The 12,390-nt window shown below is 34.9% G+C and overlaps 2 protein-coding genes across 3 annotated transcripts; both read left to right on the forward strand.

Moving 5' to 3' along the window:
• Nucleotides 1-2,541: 2,541 nt before the first annotated feature.
• Nucleotides 2,542-5,870, forward strand: LOC120114496 (bidirectional sugar transporter SWEET2-like). Of its 2 annotated transcripts, XR_005515397.1 has the most exons (6): nt 2,542-2,648; nt 4,443-4,479; nt 4,554-4,799; nt 5,030-5,188; nt 5,291-5,410; nt 5,501-5,870. XR_005515397.1 is itself a non-coding variant. In XM_039135383.1 (3 exons), the coding sequence occupies exons 1-3, from the start codon at nt 5,036-5,038 to the stop codon at nt 5,504-5,506; spliced, it is 279 nt and encodes a 92-aa protein (XP_038991314.1). In that variant the 5' UTR covers nt 4,958-5,035; the 3' UTR covers nt 5,507-5,870. The 2 variants fall into 2 exon arrangements, 1 of the variants encoding a protein (XP_038991314.1); XM_039135383.1 differs by lacking the exons at nt 2,542-2,648; nt 4,443-4,479; nt 4,554-4,799 and having other exon boundaries at nt 4,958-5,188.
• Nucleotides 5,871-9,585: 3,715 nt separating this feature from the next.
• Nucleotides 9,586-12,067, forward strand: LOC120114494 (probable ADP-ribosylation factor GTPase-activating protein AGD8). Its single transcript, XM_039135381.1, has 5 exons — nt 9,586-10,005; nt 10,136-10,399; nt 10,911-11,006; nt 11,749-11,818; nt 11,910-12,067. Exons 1-4 carry the CDS (start codon nt 9,613-9,615, stop codon nt 11,767-11,769), a joined length of 774 nt encoding a protein of 257 aa, XP_038991312.1. The 5' UTR covers nt 9,586-9,612; the 3' UTR covers nt 11,770-11,818; nt 11,910-12,067.
• Nucleotides 12,068-12,390: the final 323 nt, after the last annotated feature.

The raw sequence follows: 12,390 nt of genomic DNA on the forward strand, positions 1-12,390 counted from the left end.
CAGAAGCTCAATGACTCTTGAAACATTGATTTTATTGATCCGAGTCTTGACAAAGACACAAATAGAGAGGTAGTTATCACAAAGATATTGCCTCATGACACGAATAAAATTTCTGCTTCCAAAGCCTCAGTGTTCTAGACAAATATTTTACAATCTATTAAAACATGAAAAATAGGAGAACCCAAGAGGCTGGAGAGCATTCAATCATGGCCATCGGGCCATCAACATTGACTTGGAGACCAGGGTCTATTTGACCATCAATATTGTCAAAGAATGTGTTCACTGCTACATTTGACGAAGAGTGCTGCAAGTTGTATGTGGGGTCGGTGGCATTGTAGGGGTATCTATAGCCACACTGGTTGGGTTGTAGTTAGCCAATGCCCCTTGCGAGCATGGGTGTGGCTGGGAGCCTTACCATCGAGAGTATGAGAGGTGTCATTAGGTGTTTAATCTCAACATTCACATGGTTGCTCGGGTTGGGAAAGGGAGCTTGATCACGGATACCAGAAGTCTTATTAGCGGGGTCATGTTGTTTCAAAAGGGTTCGGGCATTACTAATTTTGAGGTTCTTCTTCCCAAGAACAATGGCATGTGGTTTACAAAACTGGATGAGGGCTTTGTTTTTTTGCTTTGGAGGAATCAGTAAAGTGACTTAGATTTTCTTTGTTGGCGCTGTTTATATTTCTCAGCCTGAGATTAGGGTTAGGTTTGGCTGGTTTATTATTGTCTCGTGGTTTCAAGGCCTAGTTGGTACAAGACTCAGTCGGATCAGATCAAACTCAGATAGTGGATAGAAGCGATAGGCCTCAATTTCAGTGGTGGATTTATGAGCATTGTTACATTATCCTTTTGATTTTGGCGACGTTGCCCCTTTTCAACCAGTATCCAAGGACTGTAGGCTCTTACGGGATAGGATCGATAGAGGTGTATGAGTGACATCAGCCGACATCGTAGTTTTTGTTTCGCTCGCTGTTTTAATTGGACAAAGTTCATGTGTATGCCTGAATATAACACAATGAAAACACACCACAGGCAACGACTCATATTCAACAATCTGGGTTCGTCCGTTGATTTCAAATTTTGAGATCAAAGATTTCTTCAAGTTCACGGTGATAGCCATACTCATAAATCTTCCCCGGCGATCGTTATCAGTCTGGTAGTCGATCTTAATGACAGTGCCATGTCGTTCACCAATTGCTTGAATCAGGCTTCTTTTGTACCAGGTAACTGGGAGCCCTAGCAATCGAACCCATGCCACAGTCCATCCAATCATTCCTTGCAGCAATCTTAACCAAGAAATAATCGTTCTCTATGTCAATCAGTTTAATGGGGTGAGCCGATTTCCAAAGAGCAAGGATTCAATTCTAAAGCGTGTTATAACCAATAAGGTGACCGAGCAGTTTCACTACCAACGTTAGATCCATGCTTTTGAGAGAAATTGATAAATGGTATGCCATTCGTTTCACCAACTTCGACATCGTCTTCAAACAGATCAATATCGTCATCGTCGAGGAAAAGGTCTTCTGCATGTGCTTAATCACAGGCACCAATGAGTTTATCACGATAGGAAGAGGCAGTGGGTAAAACTTTATCAGATTCATCACAATCCATGGCAAGAGGTTGAGTATCCAAGGAGGTGGCGGTGATATCCGGTGGATTTTTATCTCGCCAGTGCTGCCGTTTAGGAAGTTGAAGGTCGGCTGACTACTCAAGGTCTTTTTGCATCTAAGGTTTTCTGTAAATACTTTCTTTTAAAATAGCATTAAACGTTCAACTGACATATAAATTTTATATTTTTGAAATATGATCAATTTTATTTTTATGTGACCTGAATTGTATGATTTAATAACATGAAAAGAAAAATAATCATATTATTACTTTAACAATAACTAATGATATATTAATTTTGTATTTTATTTTTTAATATAAAAGAATACTGGCAATGCCCCCATCTAAAAACACTTTTAGTAAAAAAGTTCATTTTGGCTATAAAATTAATGTTAAATGAGTAAAAACTGGAAAAAATGTACTGAAAAAAATGATTTCAAGCCATCCGTTATGATTTTTATCCTTTCATTTCTAACTTTGTTTTTAGAAGCAAAATTATATTTTTACCTTTATTAATGTATGGACTTCACTAATTTATCATGAAAAAACACTTTAAAATTCAATTTTCTGTACTAATTATGTATTTACATTTTATCTTTTCAAAATTATTTTAACAATAATTTTAAATAATTATAATTTTAATTTTTAAAAAAATTAAAAAATATATACAATATTTTTAAAAGTCATTTTTCAAAATCAACTTCTAGTTTACTCTAAATAACAAAAGGCATCCTCCGAAATAAAGAAAGAAAAAAAGTAAAGCCTAAGAGTCCATTTTGATCAAGGAATTTAGCATTACCAGCAACCATATTTATTTCATGATGAAGGATACACATGTTTGATTGGGGTATGATTCCCAAGTGAGGGTAATATTATATTACCAACAGTAATTTTTTTAGTTTTATTCCTGGGAATCTTATTCCCGTATGTGTGGTAGGGTTTATTTTATTCTCGTACTAAGGGCTAAATACCCCTCTTTTCCAGCTTGCCTCTGTGCAATATCTTCTTTTCCCTGTGCTGCGAAAAATCCATCGCTCCTGGTAATATTTCTTCTCCACTCCCTTTCTTATCCCCGCTAGTATATGTTTCTGGGTCAAAAAGAACCCTTCTCTTTACCGGGATTATTTATTTCAATTTTATTCCCTTAAACCCTCCATTTTCGCTATCTTACCTAGTTAAAGACCCGATTCTTCAGCTCTTCCCTTCTCCTCTTCTTCTGTTTAAAACCCTAGAAATTCTCTCTCTAGGGTATGGTTTCTGGTCCTTTGTTGAATATTTGATCGTTGTTCTTTGTGTTTTTTTTAGTTTTTCTGGTTCATGTTTTTTTCCTTTTGATTTTTATGTCGATTTTGAACAGCATTGTTGTTTAATGCTCTGCTATTTATTTCTGTAGGATTTTTCTTTCTTTCTTTTTACATGACTATTTGCATATCGCTGTGAATTTTAACATAGTTTCTTATTTCATGTTGTTGGTCATTCCGATACTCTGTTTTTACTACTCTGCTATTTGTTTTTGAAGTTACAATGTCTTATAATTTTGTACCCTTTGTTTCTTTTACTTTTTTCACCCTGCTTTTCCTCCATTGTTGAGCCTAGAACAATCGAAGGGTGTGCTGATTTCTCACCATTTAATGTTAAATTCGAGCATATATTGTTGGGCTTCGTTGTCTTTTCTTGAAGTGTATGTTCTTGACATGGGTGTAGGATAATGATATACGCCACTCACACACCCTAATCTGCAAAGTATTCTAAAAAATTAGATAGACAAATCGCGTTATGAAGTTAAAGAAAGTTGATGGTTCCTCAATAGTCGTAGATGCTTTAAAATTAAATAAAAATGGATACTTGATATTTCTACAAGGAGAGGGTAATACCTCTCGCTCTTGTCAGGGGTTTCCTCTTTCTTTTGTTAAAATCGGTTTGAAGAGAGGATTTGAGAGACTTTTGTGTAATATATTGTTATGTTTTTATCAATGGCTCTAAATCCCTTGTTCATTCTCATGTAATTGTAATTTGAAGGAAATTAATTAGAAACTAATTTGATTACATTTTTGTTGACATTTTGGTTGTTGGATTGAATTTAAAATGACCCATAAGTCTATTCTTGAAGATGAACTGATTTGATTAATTTCTCGTTATTTTTTTTATTGAGATGAAAATGATCCATTAGTCTATTCTTGAAGATTTTTTAGGTTAAGGGATGATCAGTTTGTCATTGAATCATAAAAAGAGTTTGCTTTTTCCCTTGAAAGTGCTGAAAATGCTATTTTTTTCTTTCTTTTTTGGTATAAATTTTCTTTGAGAAACTTGAACTAAAACGAGTTGAGTTCGATTTTATATGATCTTCATTAGCGTATCTATTTTCTTGGGAAATCTTATTACAATTTTACAATTCAATGTCTATATGTAGATTTGATGGAAGTTGAAGAAGCACTTCAAACATTGATGTCAATGATGTCTATTGTTTCTAGGTTTTTTGGATTGAAATCTTTTTTCTAGCTTATTATCGAGTTAAAACTCGAGTCCGATGAGGATTTAGAGGTTGTTGTTCTAAATATTGGATGCACCTGTGAAAGCTTGTTGTTGTTCTTCCATAGTCTCTAAGTTATGAATGGTAATTGTTGTCTTGTTTATGGATACCTTACATTCACCAATGGTGTTATTGAGACAATGTTGCTTTGATACTCAATAAATCTGGAGTTTCTCACTCGTTCGTAATTATGAATTCTGTTTGATAATTCAATGTCTTCAGTTTCTTTACTTTATATTCAAGTTTTGATGTGTAAAATCATATGAAGTGGCTTCAATCTGATCTTGATCCTTTTTCATTTCAGGGAACATCTTTACTTTTGGGCTTTTCGTATCACCCTTGTATGTTCTACTTTCCAAGTTTTAAGAATTTATCATTGAAATGAATACATTGGCATATCTTATCCTCTAATTAGTTCTGGTTATTGTCTTTTGTTTTAACTTTTGAGACCCACGTTTAAAAGAATTATCAGAAACCAGTCTACCAAGAACTTCTCGGGATTGCCTTATATATATGATCGCTTGAACTGCTTGATCTGTACGTGGTATGGCACGCCCTTGATATCTTATGACAATGTGCTGGTTATGACGGTTAATTCGATCGGTGTAGTTTTTCAAATGACCTACATTATCATCTTCATCGTGCATGCTGAGAGAAAAAGGTTATCTTTAGATGCATTTGTTTTTACAGTCTATTTGTTTCTTAAGTGCACTCTGTAATCTGTATTGTTCTCATGTTACCTGGACTCTCGTGCTCTCGTATGATATGAGGAGCCTTCTCTCGTACCATCGGTCTAGGTGTTGAATATTAAGTACTTTAAGAAAAACGGGAAGTCCGAGTACCATAGGTGTTGTTTTCCACTGTCAGTCATATTCATTGTGTTGATGGCAGATTAGGATGATTGGGTTGCTACTGGCAGTTTTTGGCTTTCTCGAAATCATAGTTGCTGGAAGCTTGCAGATAGCCGACCGAGGAATGCGATGGATCTTTGTTGGGTTATTAAGTTGTGCTTCTCTCGTATCAATGTTTGCTTCCCCATTGTTTATAATCGTAAGTTGGCTGATCAAATGCGCTTGTAGTTTTCTTTTCTCTTATATTTTGATTGATTTTGGAAATTTTTAAATTTTTTAATGACATGATATTTGTTCCCAGAATTTAGGAATTCGAACAAAGAGTGTTGAATTCATCCCATTCTATCTCTCCCTCTCAACATTCTTGTTGAGCACCTCGTTCTTCCTATATTGCATATTTAACTTCGATGCCTTTATTAACGTGAGTTGCCTCTAACATCGATGACAGCTTCTTGTTTTCAATTTGATAGTTGTCGATCTTATCTGTTAACATCACATCTTTGTTCTTCAGGTTTAGAACTGTTTTGGGGATTCTACAACTCGTGTTGTACTTCTACTATAAAACAAAGTCCTTCGAAGGATCCCAAGGACCACTCATGGTGTCACACGCGTTACTCTTGCTTTTTTCTTTGAATAGGTAATTACTTCTATATTTTGTTTCTATGCTTCAATGATTTTCTGACGGTATGCTGGTGGAAAGTTTTTTAGATGTTGAGGTGTATAGTGACAAGAATCTTGATGTATGGTCTCGTTTGTTGTATTTTCCTGAGCGTGTTCCATTTCTTTGTCTGAACAAATTTGTTTGTTAGCACTCTGAGTTAATAAGGGGAAGTGTCTAGGCTTTGCATACATGAGCGAAGCATAACCCGATTTATGCTTGAGACCGATTCGATTACATATGGCTACTATTTTTATATCCTACCACATTTGAACGCAATTTGTGCTCACTTGAATGCATAAAGGAAACCGAGGTTGATTTCCTGCCATGTATGTTTTCACTTGTTTAACCTCAAAAGCATCACCAATTTTTGGATACGGATGTTCGAGTATGTTCTGGACACAAATACATAAAGGAAAATTAAGGGTCGGAATAATATAGGTTCCAGACTTGTAGAAAGTTGAATTAAGAAGGATTCTCATCATTTCTGCAGAAATGAAAAGCTAGTACTTGTTAGATTTCAGCTTAGATTAGATAACTTGAATTAGCTTCAATATCCTTTGCCCAAGTTACTCAGTTTTGACTGTTAATCATACTAGTTTGTATCGTACCAGTATCGATGCTATCGACTGTTAAATCAGTTTTTAACTACATATTTTAGATTCGGTTTAAGATTATATCAATCATGATTAAAACGATGTTCGTATTTTGAAAAGGCAAAGGATTCAATTAGATTCTGGGAAAAACTTTTCTTTGTAACATCTAGTAGAGTATGAAAACTGAAGGAGGTCACTCAGTGTTGTTCTCACCACTGCACTGAATTTCACCTGCAATAATATAAGTTATGGGTGTATTTAATTCGATTTGATTTTTAATAAAATATTAATCTAGCAAAACAGATTTTATAAAAATGGAAACTGAAATCGAATCAAATGACATAAAAAGCATAGTTTTCGATTTAATTTGGTTCAAATTTACGATTTTCTATTGTTTACTATTTTTTAGATTCAACAAACAAAACTTAAAGCTTAAACAGAGTGCAAATATTACAGCTTTAAGCTCATAAAGAAAAAAATATTAATCTTTAAGGTTTTATTTATTTAAGTTCATCTTATAAACAATGTTATGTTAGTAAAGAATTGGGTGTAATCGAGCTGAGTTAAATTCGAACTTAATATATATAAATCTAATCTAAAATCAGGGGAATACATGTTTAAAGGTTCTCAACCAATATACGTTGTTGCTCGTACCTTTACATATATAATATTCTAATCCGAAATCTCAAAATAGCAACAAGCCACTAAGTCTTTAAAAATAATACATTATATATTTAAATACTCAAGTAATATATTATCAACAAATAGAATTTTTATATAAATAATTTTTATTTAAACATTTAGAATTTAACTTGTTAAAAAATATAGAACAATGACAATTTGATAAAATATACATTCCAATAATCTTTTATTCCTTCAACCAAACACTGTAATCTTACATTCTTGCCAAACCAACCAAACACAGTAATGTAACATTCTCAGCAATCTTATTCCCTGATAATCTTTTATTTCTACTGGTAATCTTACATTCCGTGAACCAAACGCACCCTAAAAGATATCCCTCATACTTTGAGGAATGATGGAATTTCAAACAGTTGACTAACTGTTATACCTTAAAATTGCAAATAATAATATAATAATAAATCCCTAGAAATAGGTTGAACCATCAAAACAAATGAAGCTTAGGTGGAACAAATATGTATAGGGATGGTCATTGGTGGGGTTTGGGTCGGATTTTTGTCAAACCGATCTCACCTGAAAATTTTATATCTTTCACCAGCTTCAACCCACCTCGAAAAATATATACTCTCCACTCGATCCGAATTCGATCTGATTTTTTGAGATTTAATCTGAATTCGATCTGACCCGACCAGAAATAATAATAAAAATATTATTTTTATTCAATAAAAATAGTGATTTAATTGGAAAAAATAATATATAGAGGGGTATTATTGTAATTATTCCTAAATATATAAGGTAAAGTTATTTTTTTTTGTCGGATCGAGTATTTTTCACCCTAAGCTCAAATCTGACCCAACCCAAACATCACCTTTAAAAAATCCGTCCTGACCCTACTCGGATCCAAAAAAATTTAAAAAACCGATCATATCAGATCGAAACCCATCGGATTTGGTTCTCATATCCATCCCTAAATATGTACTTAGTTGAGGTTTGAACATCCAAATTAGGGGGTGGGTAATAACCGCCACTTGGTCACCAAACTCCTCGGGGACCCCTTTCCCGCCACCACGTTTCCCTCAAGATCATTTACGTCAATTTCATGGAAATCAACAATGCTACAATCGTCGTTTCCATAATAAACTTGGTTGCATTTATACTGCTGTTGTCTCCAGTTCTAAAGCCTTGCGTGAGGAGAGGAGAAGAGAAGAGAAGAGAAGAGAGGAAAGGAGAAGAGAAGAGAAGAGAGGAGAGGATACAACGCCTCTCCACAACAAACCTTCTCTTCTTCTTCATAAAACACAAAAGTTACGCCAATTCTTTATCAATTCCTAAACAATTAATTCAAATAATATTCAAAAACCAACAAAAACGTCTATGGCGTCCTACGATAATCTGAGCGATAAGAACGCCGTTTTCAGAAAGCTGAAAGCTAAATCAGATAACAAGGTTTGTTTGTTTTATTTTTAATATTTTTTGGATCTGGAAAATTCTTTTTCTACATCTCCGATTATTCATCGTTATTTTATTTCCTAGATGTGTTTCGATTGTAACGCGAGGAATCCGACATGGGCATCGGTGACGTATGGGATCTTTCTCTGCATTGATTGCTCAGCCGTTCATCGGAGTCTTGGTGTCCACGTCAGCTTTGTCAGGTATCGGCGTCTTCTTATTATTGAATATGCCGTTTGTTTATTTTTATTTGTGTTTTAGTTCTAGTTTTGTGATCTAAGCTCCGAATTATGTGCGAACACGTTGGATTTTTTTGCTGAATTATGTAAAGGGAAGAAAATTGATTTGGCTTTGCCCTCCGATTCATCTTTCCGTAAAGAAACCGAACTGTCTGGTGTTGACATTTATAAATTTAATATATGAAAGGTTTGAGCTAGCAGATTGTTACTATTGGAGGGGATCTCCAGAAGGTGGAATCGCCAAATGAATGATTTTGAGAAAATTTTGTTCCTTTTATACTTAATATTATTTTTTTATAAGCGCCTCAACTGAGGTATGATCTGTTATATATTCTTTCTAGGAGGTCTATACTTTGTTTTCAATGTTGCCTCCCCGCGATTTTTTTTTTTTTGGTGAGTTTTGTTCATATTTAAAATGATGTTTTGCATTGGACTCGAATCCTAATATGAAATATCCTCTTTTTCTCTGTTTTTTTTTTTTATGAATGTGATAAATGCCTTGTCTGGCATCTTATGCATATGAGATAAGCTACCACTAAGTTAGATATAGTTCTAAAAACTACTCAGGATAATTTTTCTTTTTTCTAGGGGGTGTAATGGTTTGATAGCTGGAACCCTTCTTGTAGATATTAATCCGCGTATTTAACATGTAGCATGCATATTTTTCCCAACTTGCTATTTTCTGGGTTGTAGGGTTTTAGGTACTCATGTTTAGCCAAATTTGGATAGACATAATCACTTAGGCACTTTCTCAAGAATACCCATACTGGCCCAAAAAATACTTTTTCAAGAGTGTCCTCCTTACTAGCCAGAAAAGCGTGAGCTTTCAGGTATTTTCTGTCTACTCTGAAACATGTTCACATGTTCATTAGTGAAGACTTGTGACTTGAGAATCTTTGATGTCGATACTATCATACAATGTCCCTGATATTGATTATATACTCGTGAGACTTTGCGTTCCTCTCTTCTTGTTCTTAACAGCATTCATATTTTATGCAGGTTTACAAATTTAGATTCATGGTTTCCTGAACAATTGAAAATGATGATCTATGGAGGAATCAACCGTGCACTAGTTTTCTTTAAGCAGCATGGATGGACTGATGGAGGCAAAATTGAGTCCAAATATACTTCAAGGGCTGCTGAGTTATATAGGCAAATACTATCAAAAGAAGTCACTAAAAACTTGGCAGAAGTGTCGAGTTTACCATCATCACTGGTTGCCTCTCAGTCATCAAAAGCATCCAATGGACTTCTTGATAGCAAGATTGATGAGGTTCCTAAAGAAAGTTCTTTAGACAGGTTAGAAAAAACAGAAGTTTCTGCTCCGCAAAAGTCTTCTCGTACAACTGTTACAAGCACTGTCAAGAAGCCTCTTGGTGCAAAGAAAACTGGGAAAGCTGGGGGGCTTGGTGCCCGAAAGCTTGCATCTAAGGTATTCACATAGACTATTTTGAGCAATGCAATTACATTAGACTGATCATAAGGATATCTCAATTAGAACAATTACTTATTTTGGAGTTATTGTCGGTGCCTTTTCTCTTTATAACATCATTTTAGTTCAGTCGAGTGAAAATATATATGACCAGAAGCCTCAAGAACCCGTTGTCCCTGTTGCTTCCTCAACAAAAAAGCCTGCAGCACCCATTGGCTCATCTTTTCCATCGCGTTTTGAGTACGTAGAAAATGGCCAATCTAATGAGTTGAATTCTGGTCGCCCACAAGTGCTTAGTCATGTTGCTCCTCCAAAGTCATCTAGCTTTTTTTCTGATTTTGGAATGGACAGTAGAGTTGAGAAAAAATCAAGCTCAAATTCCCCAAAAGTGCAAGTAAGTAATGTACCTCTGTCAAAGATCTAGAACTTGCATGTTTTGTGTATAGATGGCCGATTAATTTGATGGAAAGTCTCTTTCTGGTTTGAACATACGGCTCTTCCGTTTGATTCTTCAAATCACTCAAGGTCAATTGCAAAACTTCTGGTAAATATATTTATAACTTTCATATTGAGGATGTCTGACATCAAGGGATTGAACCCAGTATACATAGTTCTGGTCATGCTTTTAGCTAAAGTGAACTTATATTTTCCTTGAAAATCAAATTTCAATACATGACATTTAAGTTTGCATGCCGTGTTTGTGGAAACTTTATGAGACACCTCGAATCTGCTTGGATCACACGTTTATGTAATACAAGGTTGGAGAATTTGACGGGTAGGAAGTTTTGTGTGATTATCTTTTAATTTTTCTAATTGTCCCTTGAAGTGGTCAATGTTTGTTATTATTTCTTGCATCTGTATGCCTTTTCGCTGTGTTTCTTATTGCTTTTTTTTTTTTATCCCAGATTCAGGAAACTGATGAAGCTAGGAAAAAGTTCTCGAATGTGAAATCTATTTCATCAGCAGATAATGAAGCTCAAGCTACTTTGCAGAAATTCTCTGTATGTACACTGGCTTTTCCTTTCTCGAAAGATATCTATTTTATGTGCACAAGAGACTGTATTACTCCGTTACGACTAGGGATGGCAAAAAATCCAAAACCCATGAGTTCTAACCTGATCTTATAAGGTTTGATTTTTTTTAAATCGGGTTTTGGAGTGGTTTTTTGTTAACAATTTTGTAGTCGGACAGGATGAATTTAGAAGAATCATATATTTTCTAAAATATCATTTTCTAATTATTTTGATATAATAAATTTAGGGTTTTTTATTAAAAAAAATTAGGTCGGGTGGGTTTCTGTTTAAAAATTTGGGGTCGGATACATCTTTTACTTATGTGTTTGAATTTGAGTTGAAGGAATTATGTTTCAAGTTGTTTTAGGTTTCTGTTATGTAGGGTCGGGACAGGGAAACATCTGCCCCGTCCATTACCATCTCCAACTACGAATTTTTACTACCTTTGTACAATATACTTTCCCTTAATTTTCTGGTTGAGGGTTGGCTGTAAATAAAGTATATGCTTAGAAGAACTGTAATCATAAGATTTATTTATTTATTTATTTTCTTTTTCAGCTTAAGTTTTAATGTACTAGCATCAGTTAATAGCGGTAAGGTAGCAAGAGAAATAGCAAATGCTTATTATAACGAAAAACATAGGCATAAGAGGAAGTAGTGGATAATCCGTTGATCAGGTAACAGCTAATTTATTTTTGAAATGTGGTTCCTGAGATGAATATTTTTGCAGGGTTCAGTTTGGCAAGGATGAGGATCTAGACCTCTCCGCCAGTGACCTCATCAACCGGCTCTCGTTCCAGGTCTGCCGTCTAAATTGCATCATCCCTTGCATGCTTTAGTGCGTATAACATACATGGTAATTTATCTTTCATTTGTGAAATCTTCTGTCAGGCACAACAGGACATCTCGAACCTAAAGAACATTGCAGGGGAGACCGGAAAGAAACTTAGCTCCTTTGCATCCACTTTTATGTCGGATCTTCAGGATAGAATCCTCTGATGTAGTGTTCTTGGTATGAATATACACATGACATGATATGACCAGCCGATAAGATATGTAGTGAAAGAAATGCAAAGTAATTTCATCATATTTTTTTTGTTAGCATTTTGCAAAGACTTATTTTTTGGGGGTTTATTATAAAATTGGTTCACAGGGTGAAGTAAAAAACCCTCCAGACATGTAACACGCTGGTTTTCTTCATAGCACTGGTTGGTGGTGTTGGGTTTTCATAGTGTTAATATAAATACTTCAAAAATTAGTTGACCCTATTCCCATATGTAATGAGGTAAGGGGGAGGTAGAGTAGTAGGCTGCCCCCAACGTCAGGTTGAGAGCAACTTCCATGGGAGACCTCCGGCTGTCGGAATTATAAA

Source organism: Hibiscus syriacus, unplaced genomic scaffold (genome assembly GCF_006381635.1).
Source record: "Hibiscus syriacus cultivar Baekdansim isolate YM2019G1 unplaced genomic scaffold, ASM638163v2 tig00110229_pilon, whole genome shotgun sequence".
Classification (NCBI taxonomy): Eukaryota; Viridiplantae; Streptophyta; class Magnoliopsida; order Malvales; family Malvaceae; genus Hibiscus; species Hibiscus syriacus.